Genomic DNA, 22,380 nt, shown 5'->3' with positions numbered 1-22,380 from the left:
TTCAAAGCCAGGCTTTCCATCCTCACTGACTCAGCTGGAAAACTTCCCTCGTCCCTCATCACCTCCCAGGACCAGCACAGCTCTCCCACAGCCCAGCACACTTTTCCCTTCCTCACCCAACTCCACTTTCCTTTGTCAACACTTTGGAAACAGCATTTTGGGGGAATTTGGGCTCCAGTTATGAAAAAGCCTCCGCAATCCTGCACTGCCACCCCAGAAGAAGGAGGGAGGCAGAGCCACAGCCCAGCAGCACAGGATGCCTGGGCTCCTCTGGAAGGTGGAGCAGCCAAGGGACTCTCTGATTTCAGAGCAGAGCTGTTGCTGTCCCCTGGGGATGGGAATAAATCTGTGTGACCCCGGTGCTGATGGACGGTGTCAGCACCGTTCAGAGCCCACACTCGCTGGGGCACAGCACTCAAACCCTCTCTGAAGGGCTCTTTTTTAGCTATTGAGATAAGAACCTGCTTGTGCAGCCAAAGCCTTGCCCCAAGTAATGAAAAACTCCAGTTCCTCTCCATCATTTGTAGGCAAGGGGCCAAAGTTTGCTCAGGCTGGTGCCACGAGGCTGAGCCCTGTCTGCTCAGCCCCACAACACGGCTTTGTCTCCAAAATCTGCCTTGGAAATTCATCCTCAGCAGCTTCACCTCCTGCTCCTCCCTTCAGCAAACTCTCTCAGTCCTCAGCCTGCTGCAAACCCAGCTTCTCATGCCTGAAACACCAATTATGTGCGCTGTAATCGAGTCAGTACACAAAACAAATCATTTTGCCTGTTCCGAGCGGCCCCTTCCAGGCTGGAATTCCCAAACCTGATACCCACAGCAACATCTGCTGGTGGAAGAACATAAATGCACAGCTCAGTGCTGAAACCTTCCCTCGTGGGTGTGCATCACTTTTCCCAAAACCATGGAGATATTTATTATTTCTTTCTGTTACTAACCCCACAGTTACAAGTGGCAATGAATAATGTTAGCACATTAGTAAGAATGAAGAAAATAAATTTATAAAATAATTTATAAATGTATAAAATAATTTATAAATGTATAAAATAATTTATAAATGTATAAAATAATTTATAAATTTCTAAATATGGGATGCACATGTTTAATTGGAGGGCTTAACACCTTCATAACAATGTTCTTTTAATAATTAGTTGTTGCTACTTGCTGCTCTTACCCCTACTCGAAGGGGAACACTGATTTTACCACTGCAGTAGCACTGTACTGCAACAAACACTGTGAACTTTATTACTCCAATTCAATTGGAGTTCCTTTTATAGAGGAATGAATATTTTTGGCTTTTTAAACCACAAAAAATAAAACTTAAAGAGATTAGCAACATTGTTCTATATAAAGCTAATAATGTAGGCAAAATGAAAGAACCACTACAAAGCTTTTATATCTTCCATCTGACTATTTCACCACAGAATGGGATTAATTTCATCCCCATTTCTCTTTTGGAGCCTTGCCAGTGACACAAGGAGGAAGGATAAGAGCTCCATGGCTGGTGCCTCATATCAGGGCTGATAATTTGGAGTCCATTAGCAGGAATATTAATGAGTACAGATGTATTTCCTGCCCTGTGGGTCAGCCAATCCATACCAAAACCTCCAGAGGTGCAGTAAATTCATATATTCCTTGAGAAAGTCTGTTATCAGAGTGTGATTAATACATTTGATCACATTTATAGATACTGCCACAGGTCTGCTTTATACAGCTGATATGATTTGTTTAATGGTTGGATTGATCCTGGAGCCTTTCCCACCCCTAATGATTGATTGATTCTATAAGAGAATGGTTCTCTACATGCCCTGGTCACACAGCTGGACTAAAGCCAAGCTCTGGGCTGGGCCTACCTTGAAGGACACTCCTGAGGATGGTTTCTGTGTGCTCAGCCAGCAGCTCTGCCTCGGCGATGGCAGCCAAGGACAGGTAACTGGACATGTTCCTGCACAGCTCCTTATTCCCCCTCTGCAGGAACTTCACTGCCACTGGCACAGCCAAAGCCATCACTGGGGGCCGGTTGTAATTCTGCAAAAATGTGGGAGAAAAAATATTAATATTGTGCTGGGCAGAGCAGGGGAACCAAAGTCAGAGCAGGGGAACCAAAGTCAGAGCAGGGGAATCAAAGTCAGAGCAACAAGGGGGAAAAAAGCAACAAACTTGTCAAGAAAGGTCATGTTTTGGTACCAGCACTGAAGGCAGGAGTCAAAGAAAGAGCAAATACAGAAATTTAAAACTACTGCAGCAGGAAATGTTAAGAATAGCCCCATCTTTGTCTTCTGCAGAAGGGCACTAACAAAATACATGATGCATAAATAGAAATCAATGTAAATAAAATATATAAGATATGAAGCACACCAAGGACATATTAACATTTCTAACAAGACATTTTGTGCTTGGTGCTCCCTGGCTGTATCCATCACCCCAGAGCACAGGAAACACCTCGGAGCAGCCTCTCCCAGGAACTGCACTGGCCACTTCCTCCCAGTGCAATAGCTTTAGTATTGATCATTAATTATCCTGTAATCACTAAGATTTCATTTTTTTAAATTTAAATTCACAGAATCCCAGGAGGGTTTGAATTGGAAAGGTCCTTAAAGCTCACCCAGTGCCACCCCTGCCATGGCAGGGACACCTCCCACTGTCCCAGGCTGCTCCAAACCCATCCAGCCTGGCCTGGGACACTTCCAGGGATCCAGGAGCAGCCACAGCTGCCCTGGGAAACTCCAACCAATTCCTCTGAACACTGAGATTTCTCAGGAGTTCAAACTCCTCTTCCTAAAGTGCCTCCAAGCTTCTGCAATCTCAGGGTCCCTGAGTGTGCACTGGGGGTTTTGAATCAAGGTCAGGAAAGGTTTTCTGCTATTGTCTATACAGGAAATTTTGTGTCCAAACCACACACATGCATTGCTGCTCAATCCCCAGCAGCAGGACACGTTTGTGTCCAACTGAGGACCCCCATTCCCTCTGGAGCCTCCTTAACCAGCGCTGTGCCCTCCTCTCCACTCCGTTCTGAGCAGCTCTTTGAAACTGGAGCACATCCCCATTTCTGAAAATAATCCTGCAGTGTGATTCTGTCTAATTAGCAGCTGAAATCCCAGGCAACCCCTGGAACCCAGATGTTTCAGACAGCAACAGAGCAGTGCAAAGGAAGGCAGAGCAGACTTTCTGGGCTTTCACTCTGGAGCAGCCCTGAATAGAACAAATTCAGACTGAGAAATCCCAAATCTGTTATTCCACAGAGTTTGAGGGGCTCTGAGGATTTTTCCTTGGAACAGAGACTTGCCAAGCAGTGGACACTCCCTTCCAGAGACCCCTGAGGAAGAAGGGGCTGCAGCCACCCCTTGGTGACAAGACAAATAATTCTGGCAGCTGCCACATGACCAAAAGCTGCATCTTTAATGAGAAAAGCTCTTCAAATAAATGGAGCTTTCTGCAGCAGCATGTTTAAATCAACATAATGCCTCGTTATGTTTGGCTGAGACACCACAGAGCAGGAGCCAAGTGCTGCTCCAAGTTATTGCTCTGCTACTCCACACAAAGAATGGGAAGATAAGGCTTGGCTCTGACTAGGATTTAAAAGATCTAAGAAAATTCCAAAGAACAATTCTATTTTTTTTCCCCCCACCCCTAACAATAAAGATAAAATCCTCAGTTAAGAAAAGGGTTTGAATTCAGAGGGAAGGAGAAAGGTTTCATTTGTTCCACGATAAACATCAGGGCAGGAAGGCACACTTAGAAAATGTGGAGGTGACAATGAAGAGCAGATTTCAATAAAGTGATACAGTGATGGTTGCAAACCTTGGGGACCTCCCTGCTGCTGATATCAACAGAGACCTGTCTGAGATCCAGCCCAGCTGGCAGATATTCATTATTGTTCCAACTGTCCCCCACATCTGCTGGAAAACCTCATTTTATACCTCTTTTATTTTTTTTTTTTTGTTTTTAATGCAAAGGAACTTGCCAATAAAAGCTCTGCTTTAGGGAGCAGCAAATGTGATTTTATAACTCAGCTGTGGCTGCCTCATCCCTGGCAGTGTCCCAGGCCAGGCTGGATGGGTTTGGAACCCCTGGGACAGTGGGAGGTGTCCCTGCCATGGCAGGGGTGGGGCTGGAGGGGCTTTAAGGTCCTTCCACCCCAAACCATCCCAGGATTCTGTGAGTTACCCCAACAAACCTCAAGAGAGGAGGAATCAGAACAGTGCAATTCCCCAGGCTCCTACTTTTAAACATAACCACCCAAAAAGAGAGTTACAAAAGCTTTTGAAGAACTGAAACCAAACAGGCAAGGAGAGCAGAGCCCTGCTGCTCCCAGCCCAGCTCTACCTGCAGGATACAGCTCATGATGTCAGATGCAATTTTGGCGTGTGGAGCATCCTCATCTTTTCCAGAGGGCTTCAGGTTGTGCTCCAGACACGATTCCCAGAGAGCCACCAGGGCTTTGCCGTGCTTTTCAATGGATGCAGTCTCCCTGATGGCCGTGGTGATGCGGGTGATGCAGATCTCCACCACAGCCTGGTCGTTGTCATTGCTCTGGTAATCCTGGGGCACAGCAAAACACATCTGCCAGTCACTTGGATTGCCAGGATCCCACAAAATTAACTTTTTGTAACAGTCCAGTGCCCATTTTTCCACATCCTCCTTTACAACAAATGTTCAGCGTGATAAAACTCTGGAATTTGTCATCCCAGACAAAAAAACCCAACCCCAAAAGCCCTGGATGCCTGATTAAGAATCAAAGAAAAAAAAGCACAGTCACTGAAAATAAGTCTGAGGAAGTGTAGCTGTCTCCAGCTACTCAGTCAAGAAAAGATGATGTAGGTGGGATTTAGAGGCAACAGGATAAGATCCATGGAAGTGCTCAGGAGCAGGAGGGAAGTGCCACAGGTGGAGGTCATAGATATAACACAGCCTCACCTTTCTGGGATGGCAATTTAAGAAGCAAGCTGTCAATGTGTACTTAAAGAGATGGTGTAAAAAGGACACCAAATGAGGGCATTTAAATATCTCTGCATTTTTTTTTCTCCCATATTGGCGTGCAAGCATGGATCTGAGTACAAAACAAACATCTGAGAACATCTGCTTCAAGATGATCCATAAAGTGATTTAATTTTGCATGTGTGACCTGCAATGGGCACTTTGAGGGTCTGTGGCTAACTACTATAACTACTATAACTACTATAACTACTATAACTACTATAACCACTATACTATATATACTATATACTATGTATACTAACTACAGGTCTTAATTCTCATTACTGGGAGGGTATGGACCCCTATAATCTCATATAATCTTAAACATGCTTTAAATAACTATTCAATAAAAAAACTATTGTAAAGATGAACTTGAAATATCTTTGAAGCTGGTGGGAACTGGATTTTGCCAGCACATTTTGAAATATTATGCTTTGCTCTTCAAGTCTTATCAGAAATTTAAATTGTTTATATTCCCACCCCCCATCCTTATTTATACAGTATAATCTTGTAAAAAAATAAATTATTAAGGACAGTTTCACTCACTGCAGCTGAACTAATGATTCTGATCTGTTCAAGAGCTTCAGAGAGGCTTCCTTCAATCTCAGCATCCTCCAGGGAGAAGAGATCCCCTGCTCGGGACAGGTCCTTGTGTGCCAGGACCAGCCCGAAGAGCTGATGCATGGCCCTGCTCAGCCACCTCTGCATGCAGCGCTCAGCTGGGGACACAGCAGGAACAATCCTGCCCAGGACAGATCACTTTAATATGGAGGATAAATCTGGGCTGGATTTCAAGGCTTCCTTGGCCCCAGCCTAAAAGAAAACAATGACAAAAAAGAAAAAAGAAGAAAAGTCAGTAAATGTATTGATTGACATATTCCAGTTTAGCAAAGATTTTTAAATGTGTGTGAAAGCATCAGACACGACCCCCCCAAGCCAGGGATATCCTTGAGCACATTCATGAACTGTGTGAATTTCTATTAAGTAGCTTAAAATTAGATTTAAAAATCCATAATGAGTGAACCCAAGGTTTTCTTCCTTTCTGTGCACTTTACCTGAGCAGGCTGGTGCCTGGACCAGCTGCTGAGGGTTCCAAACCCCTTTCCCTGCTCAGGAGAAGAGCTCAAGGAGGAGGAGGAGGAGGGTGAAGCCTCTTCCATTGTTTTCTAGGTTGTTGTGTCTTGACTCCAGAAAAACATTATTAGCAAGATTGAAAAGATAACAAGTTTTGTTTAGACAAAAACTGTCACTTTTGTTGCCAAAATGATCCCTAGGGTATTTTAAACTCCTGTAAAACAAAGCCTTGGCTGAGGAATGGAGCAGAGCCTGAGCCAGGCAGGACTTTTAGGACTTTTAGGACTTTGGGAAGTCCTAAAACTCTGCTTAGATCCCACGTGGCTCCACTCTGGGTGTCAACTCCTCTGGATTCTTCTCTGGAGGTGACAAAGCTAGAAGATATATCACTTATAATTATTAGTTGAGATATGGAGTACCCTCAATCCCTATTTTATTCTCTTTTTCAGGGGGAAAATAAAAAAAAAGTGAAATTTAATCATAGAATCACAGAACATTAAAGGGTTGGGAGGGACCTTAGAGCCCAAACAGTCCCAACCCCCTGGCATAGGCAGGGCCACCTCCCACCAGCCCAGGTTGAACATTGCCAAGGTTGGGGCATCCACAGGAGGAGAAAAACCAAGGCAAAGCACTGGGAACATTCTGGAACCCCTTAGAACAATCTCCATTGTAATAGGCAGCGCATTGCACTTGTTAATGGCACTGTTTTAATTTCCCTGACTCTATCAACATTCCAAATTCCATCAGGCAGAAGCAGAAAGGAGCTGAGATCGCAAATCCCGAGGCACAAATCGCCCACCTGAACCACAGGGGTGGTGGGAACTCAGATTCTCTCACCCTACTCACACTCAGCCATCCCCAAGACTAAAAACAAAAGTTCAGAAAGCCCCAGACAGATTTTTTTTACCTGCTCGGGATCCCCCCAGGCCATCCTTAGGGATGGGGCCAGGTGCTCTGGGGACAAAGCTGCCCCTTTCCTCCTCCTCCTCCCCCGGGCAGCATCCAGGGCCAGCAGAACAGGCAGGGATCCCGCAGCTGGAAATTGTGGTACCACGGGGAAGGCATCCCAGGAATGCAGAATAAAGCAGCCTAAAAGTTACCCATGGCTCCGTCAGGTGACTGCAGGAACCCAAATGCAGGGAGGCCTTATCTCTGAATGAGCTGCTCTGTTTCCAGGGCAAAACACAAAGCCTGCTCCACTTGAGGGCAGTTGTTTTTAATAGAGGAAACAGAACTCTCTGTGTTAGTGGAAAGCTATCCTTCCCTGGGAAGGAGGGGAAACAGCCCTCAGTAAGCTCACACTGCTTGAAAGAAAGAGAACAAGTGAGCAGCCTCGCTGGAGAGGAGATTTCCTGGCCAAAGGAATAAATGCTGTGGTTCTGCAGCCTTTACACGAGCACAAAAGAGGGTCTGAGGTTTGATTTGGCTTTTAACACGAGCCTCAGGAGCAGCACAACAAAATGTGCCCACATCAGGCAGAAAAGTGCTCCAGGAAGGAAGGTCTGCTGAGCCCTCCCTTTGAGCAGCTGCTCTGAAACACAGCAGCCCCTTCTGCAGCTTCATCATCCTCCCAGCTCCCTTCCAGCTCAGGATATTCCCTGATCCTTGGGAATATCACTGGCCTTCTGCAAGTGATCCTCCCCTGGCTGTGCTCCTGCACAGGAGCTTCTCAGAGGTCCTGAGCTCTACCTGATGTGAGTTTTTATAGACAACACCCAGGATAACGCAGAAAAGCATGAATTTATTGTGAGCTCTTGGAAATGGAATTATAGCAAATCCTCTTAATGCTTACATTGTGTAACAGTGCTGGAAATACTTTCCTTGCATCAGCATTAAAGAGAATTGTTCCTTAAGCATTTCCTTGCTCGCTACAAGATTTGCTATTAATAGGCAGCAGGCACTGAGCAAGAGGGAAAACAAATTATGTGTCCTATAAAATGTCATTTTTAAATTTTCTTTTTTTAAAGGGTCATGGTGGGCAATAAAATCGCTTCAGGGTGTAGTTCCTGAGGTGTCTCATCACCTTGAGCCTACATCAGCTTGGCTCCACACCAGCCATCAGTTTTCTCACTTGCTGTATTTGTGTCCCATGCACAGAAGGAGTGGAAAAGGCAAAGAATTTGGCCAAAGTTGGTCCATCCTGCCTGGATCCCCCTGGCACTGCAGCAGAGGGGATTCACAGCAGGAATTTGCACCTTTCCAAAGCCAGAATGGGGGAACAAAGCAGGAACTCCAGCACTTGGAACAAACTTCATCGTTATGCAGGAAAAACCCCTCGGTTTACAACACAAACCACTTGCAGCAGTTCTGGTGCAGTCCCACATTGATTCCAAGGTTTGATCTGATTTTCAAATTTCCCTTTTCATGGCAAGCTGAAAGAGCCACCCTTTCCCTGGGACCTTGAAGCTGCTCCTCTCCAAGGGGATCTCTCCACTTGCTGCAGGCACAGCATTCTTACCAAAGCTCCTTATCAGAAGCAATCAGAATAAAAGCCAGCCTGACAGGTTTCAGAGCTTGAAGCTACTCAATTGGTGTGTTTGCAAAATAATTCCCCCAATAATAGAAGATTAACAATAAAAATTCCATGTAAAAGGGCAGTTGGACCTACAGGCATCCAAAAGCCAATTGAACTTGAGCTGAAAGGCTGAGCCTTACAGTTTTATCAGGAGCTCAGCTTCTGCAGAATGACATTAGAAGGACAGGAAAAAAATCTCTTTTAAACCAAAGAGGAAGGGAGAAGATCATTTTTTTAATATATATTTCCAGTGAAGGGAATTCTACAAGAAAATAATTTCCTTAACTTCCAAAAGGCTTGAAAAGTAAATCCAGTTGCTTGATTTTCTGGGTGCTATCCCACTGAAAACAGAAACACAACCTTCAAACAATCGTGCTATGACATTTTTTATCTAGTTCTGTGCTACACAACATCCACCAGGAAAGCCTTCACTCTGGTTAAGGAATTTCAGGGAGCTCTGGAGTTCATGTAAATCCTTTAGAGGATTTTCTGGTTTCTCCCTTGCTGGAGCTGCAGCGAGGACAGGGATGCTCCCAACCCAGCCCAGGTTCCCAAAGAAATCCAGTTAATTACCAGAGTCCCTCTCCTCTGTGATCCCAGTTTTCCATGGGCATCACACCATGGATCTCTCCAAATGCTGCAGCACAGATCCCACAGGGAATTTCTTATTCCCCACGGGAGGGCTGAGCCACCACAGGTGCCAAAGCTCTTTGCTCAGCACAAAGCCACGCTCATTTTCTGAAATCTTCAAAAATCTAAAAGGTACAGAATGAGCATCTGGCTCAAAAATAGAACTTAAAGTGTCCAGGAAATTCCATGGGAGAGGAAAGTGATCTGGGAATTCCCTGGCACTGGAGAGACTCGTGTTAAAGGACTGGGAGCTGTTTTATCGTGGTCATCTTGGGCACAACAGAGCCCAGAGCTTGGAGTAACCTTTAAAAGGAAACCAAAACTGCCTTTCCTTACCTCGCAGCCGTGTTGCCATGCTCAGCTCATGGATCACACAGAGGGCTTTGGGTGCCTTGGATGAAAGGGGGGAAACAGAAGGAAAATAGTGTTAGTGATTCTTTGCCTTTCCAGACTGTAAAATCCCCCTCAGGACTCCTCCAGGAATGATTGGTTTGCACCAAACAGGGTTTAATCCTCAGGACCTGAGCCCAAACACAGCAGGTTTGGATTCCCATGCTCTGCAGATAAACATTTACAACAACTGCATATTTATTTTTAGTTTCCTTTTCCATGAATAGCAGGAAGATTATTCTAATCTTCAAAGAAAAAAAATCCAAATTTCAGGTAGAATTCCATTCTGTTGAAATTCTTTGTCCCATCTTAAAAGAAAAAAAATTGTGGAATTTCTGTCTCAGAGAGTTACAGAAGTTTGTAATATTGCCAATATTGCTGCTGGATACTTCCTTTCCCCCCTTGCACTGACCCAGGGAAAAAAAAAAGCCTGGCTACATTTCCTAAGAACATCCACATATGCAACTTATGAACAGAATATTACAAGATATTTCAGAGAACCTTTCCCCTCTGTCTTGCACTAATCAAAATTTACTTTACTTTTATGCTTAAGCATCCTTTCAAAAGTTGGAAATAAAGTTCTCACATTTTTCAGTGAAAGAAAAGGATTAAAGATTATATTGAGAGAGCATCATTTTCACACAGGGTGAATAGACTACAGCAGTTCCCATGGGATCAGCTGCATATATTTAAAATCTTCCCACAAGACAACCATTGTTTCCTATGAGCCTCTCTCTTTTTTTTCTGTCAGGACATGTTTCCACACTTCACATCCCTTGAAATCCCATGGATGCTGAGCTGAACCGGACGATGAAATGATAAATTATGATGTCTAATAATTAATTTTAACCCCTAAAATTAATTTGAAGGGTTAAAAGTAATTTTTACTAATGAAACACCTCGCTGGAGTGCTGGGAGCTGAGTGGCTCTCAGCATCCAGCTCTTGGACACGAGGAACCTGAGTCCCTATGGACACATTGTCCCTCCACTGCAGGAAAATCAGGAATTACAGGGCCTTTTGAGAGATCTCTCCCAGCAGAATTCCAGGGCTGGAAGAGAGTTCAGGCTCCTTCCAGATGTGTGGATATTCTCCCCTGTGATGAACTGGTTTAATCAGCAGCTTTATGGGGCAGAATCTGCCTGAACTGAGGCAATTTTGGCTGCACAGCCTGTGCAAAGGCACTGCTGCAGAGGGGTAAGAATGTACTTAGGAACTTCTACTGCTGCAAACAGACAACTTGATCAATTTTTTATATAAATAAATTATTTCATTATCTGGGTGCTGTCAAGACGGTTTTCTCTGATTGTCAATCCAGAAGAAAGCGTATTTGGCAGCTGGTTCAGCACACACTGATGCTTTATATAACACTTCATAAGACTCAGCATTTTTAACATCAGCAAGGCAGATTTGTAAGAATTCCATGTTTAAATGTCTCTGTGATAATAAAATATTAGGCTAAACTAAACAACACAGTGCTAAAATGGAATCAGTGGCTTCATAAGAAACACCAATTCCATCACTGTCACAATGATGCTGTCAAAAGCTGCTCATTTTCAAGGGCTGCTTAATGAGCTTTTAGGTCTGTGAGTTATTTCCAAGACTGCAGTGATGTTACAGAAAAAGAATTTGGTTTAAAATTTTACAAAGGGAATAATGGGTATTTCTGTCCAAAGAGAGTGAAGGAGGAAATGGGGCAGAGCATGAGGGTCAGAATACAGGAACCCTATCATAAAAATGCCACTCTGCCAGGGAAAATTGGACTAGAGCAGTAAATAAATGCAAAAAATCACTGAACCTCAAAGTCTCCTGAAGCAGCAGTCACCAGAGAAGCACAGAATGTCCTGAAGTTCCTCCCAGGTACCTGGCAATCCACCCCAGGGTCTCTCCAGCTGGAGATTTAATGGGACCAGCAGCTCCCCGATGTGCCAGGGTTCCCCCAAAGCAAGGCTGGAGCCCAGGGACAAAGTTTCCCCAAGCACAGGGAGGGGAAGGAGACAGCTGAGCTCCAGGAGGATCCAGGGGTGCTGCAGGTTCATGTTCCACACACAAACACTGCTTTTCCCTTCCCTGGCACCTCCAGCCAGCTCACTGCACTTCTCGCAGGCATCACTGTAATACATTCCTACATCTCATACCCACGGCTCCTGCAGCCAGAGAAAGCCAGGAACAGCCACGCTGTTAACGACCACATTCCCTCCAAATCCTCCTCCATTATTTAACACCCAGCCCTGCTCCTCAACTCCCCTCCTCCCAGTAATTTATTCATTATTCAAACTGTTACATGAACACATATTTAAGTTATTCATACCTCTCAGAAGCGAGACCTCGGAAGAAACATGAATAATTGATGGCAAATTGAGGCTCTTTAGAGAAATTGGGATGGGCTCCATCCCAGCTGCCAGTGCCCCTTCCATCCCCCTGGCTCTGGTATGTGAGCGAGGCTGCTCAGCCCTGTCAACCCGACCGTACAGACTATTCAGTTACCCTGGAGTTGTCATGTGGAATCAAGCAAACAAATATCTTCTCTCCCTCTGCCCCTGCTGGAAAACACATCAGGAATAATTCCTCACCCAGCTTAACTCGGGCAGCAGCTCGAGTGAAAGTGCTCCCAGCTCGATACGGAATTTGAATTCGTTAAAAGGATTTATCAACAGCCGGTGGTTACATTCAGTTAATTAATAACCTGCTTAAGAGTAACAAGGAAATTGCAGAAGTTAATATTACTTGTGGGGCCTCTTCTGGAAGGCTGGAGCCTGCCAGTGCCTCTGGAGGAGCTGGATCCAAAGGAAAAGTCAGGGCAGAGCAGGACACTGAGGAAATGCAGATTTTCAGCTGACACTTGTGGCATCTCAGCAGCTCCTGAACCTCAGCCAGCCCTTCCCAAGGGACCTGCCCAGGTGGGACCCGTGCCCAGGACCTACCTGAGCACCTCCAGAGCTTGGCAGCTGGAACAGAAATCATCTCCAAAGCATTCCAGAGGCATTCCACACACACCTGATCCTTCCCCATCGAGCAGGTCCGTCCTTTCCCCCTTAACTTCCCTCTGACAAATGAATTCTGGGTTCCCACCAAGCCAAGCTTAACTAAAACCGACCCCGTAGAACCGAGCCTGGCTGTGTCCTCCTCTCCTGGGAGAGCACAGGGGCAAACCCCCACTGGGAGTGTCCCAGCAAGGACATTTTTCTAACAGCAGCCAAAGAAATATCAAAGGAACCAACTGGGAACAGCCAAGTGTAAGGTCAAGCACCCTTGGGCAGCTGCTGGGAGAAAGGAAAGCCTGTTTGCCCAAAGATAATGAGGAGAAACATTTGTACAACTCTTGTTAGGGCTTCTCTAATAATGAAGGAGTTTATAAATTATAGGTTTTTTTAAAAAATCTGCTCCCTAGAATACACATGCAGTCACACAGGTCCTCAGTTTTGATGGCAATTCCTCCTAATGGCTTTTTTGCTCCTGTTCATTGCACCACAGCCTGGGCAATCAAATACAAAATTAATGGGGGGTGAAAACATTCTTTTAACGATGTTCAGGTTGTTGTTGTTGTTGTTCTTTAAGGGAAATCCAATTGTGTGTTTCCTACATCTTCCTTTTAGCTCAGGAAGGACAGGAACACAGCTGGCTTCTCTCCCACTTCTATGGGACTGTAAAAAGCCTTGTGAGATGATGGCAGGGCAGAAATGTTCTCACTCTGAAATTCTAAACAAGAGATTTTAATATTATACATTTCACAGGGCAGGGTGGTCTGACTAGGAGAGACTGGGGGTTGGATTTTATTTCTGCATCTGATAACGATTTTATTCATTGTACAGCAGGAATTCAGAACTTCCTTTGCTCACCATGAACCTAATTTTGACTTCTAATAGCAGCCAAAATCACCCAGAGACTGTGGATTCACCAGGCTAGACTGGGCTGGGAGCAACCTGGGACAGTGGAAGGTGCTCATGGCAGGGGGTGGAACAAGATGAGCTTTAAAGTCTTTGCTGTAATAATGAGACAAACTAAGATATCGTGGTAATAAAGCAAAAAAGTTCACACACATCTTTCACCAGCTGAATAAAGAGAATTTACCTTATTAAAATAGGTTTTTTCCCCATTCTGGAAAAAAAATAAATTGGTTTTAATTTTTATTACAGCTACAATGAATGACGCCCTTTTTCAGCAAAGCCCTGGAAATATTTATTTTGTTAGATTTTTAAAAACAAACATCTTGTTAGGGAAGAGACAGGCTATTGTTCTCCCTCTGACTAATTGGGGAAAAGCAACAGAATATTCCATATTCATTACATTTCACCAAAATGACTCATGTTATCTTCCACCCAGACAAAGTGTTTTAATTTTAATAACGACAATGCCGACAGCTACAATACTGTTCTTGCAGAAGTTTGCTTGTAAATAATTAACAATTGTTGTATAATGACAGAGGGGGGGGGTGATAGCTCTATTAATTTCACAGTCAGGCTGGAGTCTCTTTAATTTTGGGTATTCATAAGAACCCACTCCCGTCCTATAATAAAAGGCTAATGGCAAAATCAGGTTTATGTCCCTGCAGCCTGTCCCAGTGCCAAAATCCTGTTGCATGCCAGGAATCAGCCATGGAAAATCAAGGAGAACTGTGCAGGACTCACAGATCCAGTGGGTTTCAGTTTGGCTAATAATTGTCTGGGTTTGAAGCTGAAGCCTGGGATGGGATAAATAAAGTTTCAAATCCTGCTCTGTGCTGGGGTGGCCTTGGCAGGGGACAGATCCAGGACAGGGCACCACTTATTAATGGCCTTTAAATATGTGCACTCCAAGGCTGGCCAAGCAGGACATGAATGTTCCCCTAATCCACTCATATTCTTAAAAGCAGGAAACATTCCCCTGCCTGTGATGGAATCAGCCAGGACACCTCGAGAACCATGTAAAGTTCCCCTTGTTTCCGTACCAAATCTTGCTGATTCTCCAGTTACCGTGTACCAGCCACGGTCACAGCCCCTGCTGACATTCAAAGGGCTTTTCCCTGAATAAAACTCTGAGATTCTGAGTCTTGGGGGAGCTGAACCCTGCCCAGTTTGGTTCTGCTGTTTGGGTTTGCAGTGGGTATTGCCTCCTGCAATGCTCAGAGCTCATGAACAGCTGCCCTGCTCCAAAGGCTCATTTGCATCACACACCCAACATCTGCTGCACCATCCTGCTGATAAAGTTTATCACGAATAGGGAAACTCTGCATACTCGTTTCTTTATAACCACTGCTGGTTCAGAGAGGTCTCCAAAATACTCACAAGCAATAAAAAAAGTCACCTCAGCCTCCCTTTGGACAAACTCAAGCACACCCAGCCTTGTTTTTACATCCCCACACATTCACATTTCTCATCTCAGGTGACATTTTCATCAATCACCTGCATCATTTCCCCACTGAACGCATATTTTCTTACTTCAGGCAGCTCCTCGCACTGGCTTTGCTTTCCACGGCCAGGGTTTCCTTAATTGAGCTGTGTAGTTGATGAACTGTGCTAATTGAGCTGCATACCTGCGGGGCTTTCAGACCTGAACCCATCCAACATCGAGCGCTGGGTCGGTGCCACTGGAGCTGCAGCTCTGCAAGTTCAGGAGCTCTTTAAAACAGCTCTGCACTCCTGACATTCCTGTTTTCCACACTTTGTAATACCCCGAGGGGTCAAAATTCGGCTCGCTCGAGTTCTTTTAAGGAGACCCAGGAGAAACGAACCAAGCTGCTGCTGACAGCCCAAGGAAGCATCATTCTCCATCCCTGAGAGCAGCAGTGAGGAAAACTCACCCAGGAGAGCAAAAGCGGCTATTCCCACACAGAAAAAAACCTGCCCGACTACAGGGACTGCTCCAAGCACCCTGCCAGAGCCTGGGGAGGAGGCAGGAGCCTTTAACAGGGTCCTGGAAGCAGAAAGGAGGAGCGGAATTGATGGGTAACCGAGAGGATCTGCCGCTCCCAGCTGCCCGAGTTAAGACACCGCGTCTGGAGCTCGGCATCCAGCTGTTTCTCACCCTAATTAAATCTATAGGCTAACAGGGATTATTAATATTAATCAGCTTCTGAAGCTGCTAATGAAACCAGCTAATCCATAGCAGTGAAAATGAACACGGGGATTTGTGCTGTGTTCCAGGGGAGAGAAGCAGTACCCGCTCTACAAAGTGCTCACACCTTGCTCGTGAGCTTCTCCTCCTGGCTACGGAGAAATGCCTCAGAAAGGCCCTAAAAACCCTAAAACACCTGCTGGATAAGCTTTCCATCATTAATGCTGCACCCCAGAGGAGCACAGAGCTTTGGAAGGGGAACAGGCTCCCAGCACAACCTCATTTCTCTACAGCAGCAGAACTAAGCAGCAGAACACACTCAGGAGCTGAGGGAAACCAGGCAGGGGAAAAGAGGAGGCAGCACCTCACAAGAAACGATATTTAAATTAATTAACACCAGCAGTGATGTGGAAGTGGCTTGGCAGGCAAGGTTTTGTTTGCTAGATTTGTAGAATTCTTTGTATAAATAAGCGTGAAACTGTAGAATGTCGGATCGGAAAATCCTCGAGTTTACCAAACCTGTTGAGGCAAGAGCTGCCAGGTCCAGGCTCACCTGATGTTTGTCCTGATGTTGCTTCCCTAAGCAAAGCTTTTCAACACTCTACAATTAGGAAATTACTCATTAGCCAGAGATTTTTCCATTAGCAGCAGAGGACACCACATCACTGGTTTGTTCCAGTGTCTGAATTAATGATTCTTTGCTCTCTCAAACGCTTCCTTTTGAAGGAAATGTCTCTTTATTTTCATCTCTTTCTCACTCTGCTCGTGTTGTCTTGTCCTGCTCCCAAACAATCCTCACTAAGTTTTCATTTCCTCAGTTTCTCTGTGTTTTGGGGGTTTTGTTGGTTTGGGTTTGTTTGTGGGGAGGTTGTTTTGGGCTTTTTTGGGTGGTATCAGGGTTATCTGATAATATCTGGTATCTGTTTTGTTTTCCCTCCAACATCCTCCCTTAACCTGAGAACCTCCTGTTCCAGAAAGCAACTCCCTGAATTTTCAACACATTTTGCAGAGAAACCATCTTCCTCTCATAACTTCAAAATTTAAACCAATAGTTCCTGCCAAATAAAACAAGATCTGATCCTTTGTGTCCAAAATGTGGTTCCTGGCTTTCCCCCAGCAGGTCTGAATTTATCAAATCGTGAGGTGTACACACTGCATTAAAACCAAGTAATAGAAAATTCAGTGTTCACCTTTCAAGTCCAACTTGGTAGGAAACTGATTCAATTTTGCTGTCAATTACGTTAGGGAGAAATAGGAGAAAATAGAAAAAAAATAAATCAGATTAATGCATTCTGAGATAAATGGTATTTCAGATAAGTTTAATCTTACTTTTGAGAGGTGCAAACTCATCACGTGCATCTACATGGAGGAGCCTGGGAGGCTCAACACCAAAACAGCTTCACCCTCATCTAACTGAATTAGGGTTTCCTTTTTTTATCCTGAGCAGGACTCACTGGACAGGGTGAGGATTTCAGCTGGGGCCTGAAATTCCATATCCAGTTTAACTGACTTTAACCATAAAGGCAATTTTCTCCTAATCAGGAGTTAGATTGGCCCTTTGGTTTCCCTTGTCAGGCTGTAAATAGATGCTCTCCCCTCTCCTCGGGAGGACAAGGATTAAAGGAAGACAACATGGAAAAGAGATTGAAACCCAAGGGAGCTGGGGATGAAGACCATGAACTTCAGGGATGTTTTTAGGAGGTTCCAGATCTCAGCTCAGCAGATTCTTCAGCCTAACTTAACCATCTGAGTAACAGTCTCATCTTCTTAATTATTCAGTGTCCCATCTCTTAGAGTGGGGTTGAGACTGGAAATTGCCTCTAGTGACCATCAAGTCCAGCCCCAGCAGGGTGGTCAGGGCCACCTCCAGCTGGATTTTGAACCATTTCCATGGCTCTCCCCTGAATTTTGAACCATTTCCATGGCTCTCCCCTGGATTCAGTGCATCCCTGTCCTTCTTGTACTGAGAAGTTTGTTTTTTAGAAGTGAAGTGCATTTATCACCTCTCATCCACAGGAAAATAAACCTTCCCAAATGTCTTCAAATCCCTAACACGATTTCACCTGTAAAATGATAAAAGCTACTTCAATTTGCCACTCTAACAGTTTTCACACACCCTATATTTTGCTCCCAGAAGTGGTTCCTGTCACACATATACACACACCAAGGATTTTTATATTTTAATAGCAAGGCAACAAAGAAATTCACTTAATGACAAGTTCTTGGACTGATGCATTATTCATTTTGTTATCTGACAGCAGAACAAAACTGTAGCCATAAATATATAATGTTATACACCACTTTTAATGTAGTTCACATTTATGGAGTAATTGGCTGTCTTCTACATTATCCTTTCTTTAGTCACTTCTTTTTTAAGGGAGTGTCATGAAATGCAGCTTGTGACATCAAAGATGTGTTTATTCAGGAACAGAGACAGCAACAGGCCTGGATAAACCCAGGAATCTCAATCTCTGTTTCTGAAAACTTTTTTTAGTCTCTGTAATGATTTTAGAGGTATCTTTGCACCATTTTCCCACATACAGATTGCATTTTTTGCTCCTTCGATTAACTATGATTAACATGAGTTTTTAAATCTTCAGGAACAAGTGGAGACAAGGTGAGAAGGAGGACCTGTGAGAAGGCTACAGAACAGATCCAAAGGAAACAGGGATGGATTCAGGCTGGTTGGACAATGTGTTTGCATGAAGGGTCCATCTAGGAGCTCCCCTCCTACAACCACAGAATCCTGGAATGCTTGGGATGGAGGAGACACCTTCCACTCCCGGTCTTCCCCACATAACAAAACCTATTCCTTCCACAATCCTGCCACCAGAGCTGCTACAAATCCTCCTGCTTTTTCCCATCCCCAACACACGAGTGTCATGGACATAACAGGGAATTTCACCGTGCCAGACAAATGCAGCTCAACTGCCAAACCCAACACTGAATCACTGCGTGAGCAGCGATTAAACTAGAACAATGTAGATACCCAGAGCCTGCCTTTAATCATTCCCCCAGCCCTGTGTTAATTAGCTAGGCTGCAGCGACCACTGACATGAGCCTGTATGAGAATAAGAAGTAAAATTGTATTAAAAATTCAGTAAATTATACAACACTCTTCCTGATCAAAATATTCTGAAATATTCATGTCTGGCTTTCCAGGACCTAAAGGGGGCTTGAGAAGAGGCTGGAGGGGCACTTTTCACAAGGGCCTGCAGTGATGGGACAAGAGGAAATGGCCCTGAGAAGAAGGTGGGCAGGGTTAGATGGGATATTAGGGAAAAATCCTTCCCTGGGAGGGTGGCAGGCCCTGGCACAGGGTACCCAGAGCAGCTGGGGCTGCCCCTGGATCCCTGGAAGTGTCCAAAGGCCAGGCTGGATGGAGCCTGGATCAACCTGGAACACTGGAATCTGTCTCTGCCCATGGCAGGGGTGGGATGGGATGAGCTTTAAGGTCCTCCCAACCCCAACCATTCTATGTTTCTAAAGGGACAAAGATCCCTAGAAAGATCCTAGGATTGGTAATTATAATTCTTTGTATTCTTTGTAATAAATCTGTCTTTATTGATCAGATTAAAATGTATTTAAGCGAGCAGGTGGGTGCTGGTGCTGCACTGGGAAGGTCTCACGATGCTGTTCCCGCAGGTCAGAGGCTGAACCTGCCCCTCTGCCCAGCCCTGGAAGGCACGTCTGGGCCCGGGGTGGGCACTTCCAGCCCTCCCCAGGCTGGGATTCAGGGATTAAATCCCAGCCTCGCGGGGCGTTGGGGCTCCGGCGGCTCCCGGCCCTCAGGCGGGCTGAGGCCTCAGCGCCGCCCGCCCGCAGGGGGCGCCCCGGGCCCGCGCTCTGAGGCGATGGCGGCGGGCGGGAAGGGCAGGGCCGGGGCTGAGGGGATGGCGCTGCTCCGGTCATCCCGGCTATCCCGGTCATCCCGGCTATCCCGGCTACCCCGGCTATCCCGGGCATCCCGGCTATCCCGGTCATCCCGCCTATCCCGCCTATCCCGGCTATCCCGGCTATCCCGCCTATCCCGCTTTTCCCGGTGCTCCCCTGCTCCCTCCCCGCCCTCAGGCTCTCTCTCGAGGCGAGCCCGCCGGCTGCCGGAGCAGCAGCCGCAGCCCTGCGGATCCATGCCGGCCCCGCTCGGCTCCGTGTCCCCCGCTCCCGGGGCCGCTCCCGACACCGTTCCCGGTTGTTATTCCCCTGTCCTGCTTCTCCCGTTGCCGTGGCTCCCCCGAGGACCCGCGGGCGATCCCCGGCTCCGCAGGGAAAAGGGGAACGGCAGCCCCGGGACCCCGTTCCCACAGGGATGCGGCTCCCCGGGATGGGATGCTGGGCTCTCCAGAAAGGCACTTCCTTCTCTTCTGGTGTTTGGTTTATTATTGTTAATAAAACCATAAAATCCAAGCTCACAGAATCAAAGAAGCCGGACTGGTTTGGGTTGGAAGGGATTTCAAAGCTCACCCCATTCCAGCCCTGCCATGGGCAGGGACACTTTCCGCTATCCCAGGTTAAGATAAACTGGGACTGTTCCCTGGGAACTGACCTTGGTTTCCAGGTGAAATCTGGAAAAGCAGAATTCACAACCAGGAGTGTCTAAAATGCTTTCAGACAACAGTTTAAACCAAAACCCAGTGACCAGGTTAATCCCGGCACATTCTTGCAGAATCCCTGGTTACTCCACAGCGCGGCTCCACCTTTTCCTTCCCCAGCAGGAATGAACCGATGAACGCTGTAAAACTGAACCCCTTTTTGGGGCTTGAGCTGTTCTTATCTTCAGTTTAAACACCCTGTACAGCAGCCAAACACACAGCTGACATCCTCACACATCACTCACAGTGCTGGTTATTTGGCATCCGGAGCACAGGGATGTTCAGCTGCAGAGGAGCTGTGGCACATCTCCCAAACCCCAGGGAAAAGCTTCCTTGTCTGAGCTGCTCCTAAACACGTGGATTTCACTTCGAAACCATTCTCAATTTGTTTATTCACCCCAGAGTAAGATATTAAAATGAGAAAAAGTCCAATCAAGAGGCTCAGGTTATTGATTCCTTATTCCTAAATACCTTGGACCATAACAGTGTTGTTTGTTGCTGGATCTCTGCAGAAGAGGATGATGCCAAGGGTCCAAGGTCACACCTTCACTGGAATTTTTCCATATGGAAGTAACCAGTATTTGAGCAGCAATCTAAGAAAGAATATGAGGTTACAGGCAAAGAATTGTTATAGGAACATAAACCATTTTAATGTAATTTTATAATTTGAGGGTTGGAACTGGATGATCTTTAAGATCCCTTCCAACACAAACCATTCTCATGCTTTTCTCATCACTGACAACTTCAATACTACAGGAAGCAAAGAAATGTTCTGGCAGTCTCCTTATCCTCTTTTCATGTGGAGTTCCTGGGTTTCCTCTTCCTGGGACAGGACATTTTGCCAGAGATTTAAGAAAAATAGCATTTTTTTTAATACTAAAATTATAGTCTCAGAGACTGGCAACACAAATATTCTACTCCATATATATTGAATAATAAAAACCCCCAAAAATCAAATTTAAATACCATGTCCTGTTTTAGTGGGTCTGCTCAGCTGCACAGTGCCAGAATGGTATAAAAAAATACTTGAAATACTACCTGCAACATTTTTTTTAAACTTTAAAAGCTATTTTCAAAGACAGCTATGAAGTCTAATAACTTTCCCAGTATAAGCAGAATAAACTGAATATATCCTCCAGGCTCAGGTGATTTCTCAGTCTATAAATGTATGTTGTATTTTTATTGTTTAATTGGTTTAGGTCCAATGATGACAGTTCTCTGGAGAGGCAGCCAATTCCTGCTGGAAACTTGTTCCAGCATTTAAAGCCACAAAACCCTGAAGTCTCATGGAAAGAAAAAGGAGTTTCTGGTCAACGAGCAAAAGGAGTCTTAATTTTACAGAGAATGATGCTCTGTGAAAACAAATCTTGAAACTTTTTCAAGATTTGAATAATTTGGTGCATAATGGTGGCATAATTTAGGGAATTTTGGGGGCAGGATCACCCTACATTTGCCTTCTGCAAGTTCTTTATGCTGCCCATGTTTCTTGTGGAGTGTTAAATAACACAAACTGTTTGACACTGTGTTGAGTCACTGATTAGGCTGGATGGATTTTAATGACTTTAAAACTCATCTGGAATATGAATCATAACTTCTTGTTCATAGCATTATCTCCAAATTAATTGCATGGAACCAACATATAGATAAATATTTTATATAAATACATATTTTTTAAGTGTGAGCAGCATATTCAGAATCTGGGTAAGTACCTCTAAGGAAAATACTGTTTTATTAGCATCACAATGAACATGAAAACTCAGAGATCTGGTCTTAAATTCCAATAAATTCCCTGCTTTAGCTTATCCTGCAGCAGATTCCTGACCCCTCAGTGTCACTGACCCCCTCACCCACCACGAGCTTGGACTCAAATGCTGCAGTGATAAATTTGGAGTGTTACATACTGGATCCACAAAGTATTTTTCTTTCTTGGAAGTCCAGCTTGTGTCTGCAATCAGCGAGGAGGAGCGAGCATTGTGTGGGTAATGCCTGGCTCACAGTGGCTGTGTTTATTCCCTGGAATTTGGCAGGTTCCTGTGGGAGCTCTGCATCCTTCTGGACGTGCAGGGCTTTGCACAGAGGATGCTCAGCATCCCTAACCGGATTTGGGGATTTGCACGGGGTGGGAACGGAGGCAGAATTCCACTGGTGGGATTGGATCTCTGTGCAGGAGTG

At 45.2% G+C, this 22,380-nt stretch overlaps 1 protein-coding gene across 3 annotated transcripts in view; it reads right to left on the bottom strand.

Moving 5' to 3' along the window:
- The window catches only part of VEPH1 (ventricular zone expressed PH domain containing 1), a 55,066-nt gene extending 42,870 nt beyond the window's left edge, over positions 1-12,196 (bottom strand). For 2 of the 3 annotated variants that reach the window (XM_058844376.1, XM_058844377.1), the window contains exons 1-3: positions 5,523-5,789; positions 4,326-4,541; positions 1,853-2,027 (exon numbers count right to left, since the gene is read on the bottom strand). In XM_058844376.1, the coding sequence (XP_058700359.1) occupies positions 1,853-2,027; positions 4,326-4,541; positions 5,523-5,684 (553 nt within the window). In that variant the 5' untranslated portion in view covers positions 5,685-5,789. Of the gene's footprint in view, positions 1-1,852; positions 2,028-4,325; positions 4,542-5,522; positions 5,790-9,531; positions 9,587-11,894 lie in introns of those variants that run through there. The other variant, XR_009278143.1, reaches the window with a different exon arrangement.
- Positions 12,197-22,380: the final 10,184 nt, after the last annotated feature.

The sequence above is a fragment of the Poecile atricapillus genome, chromosome 8 (genome assembly GCF_030490865.1).
Source record: "Poecile atricapillus isolate bPoeAtr1 chromosome 8, bPoeAtr1.hap1, whole genome shotgun sequence".
In the NCBI taxonomy this organism is placed as follows: domain Eukaryota; kingdom Metazoa; phylum Chordata; class Aves; order Passeriformes; family Paridae; genus Poecile; species Poecile atricapillus.
Note: the sequence above shows the minus strand (reverse complement) of the source record. Positions and strands in the feature narration are given on the sequence as shown.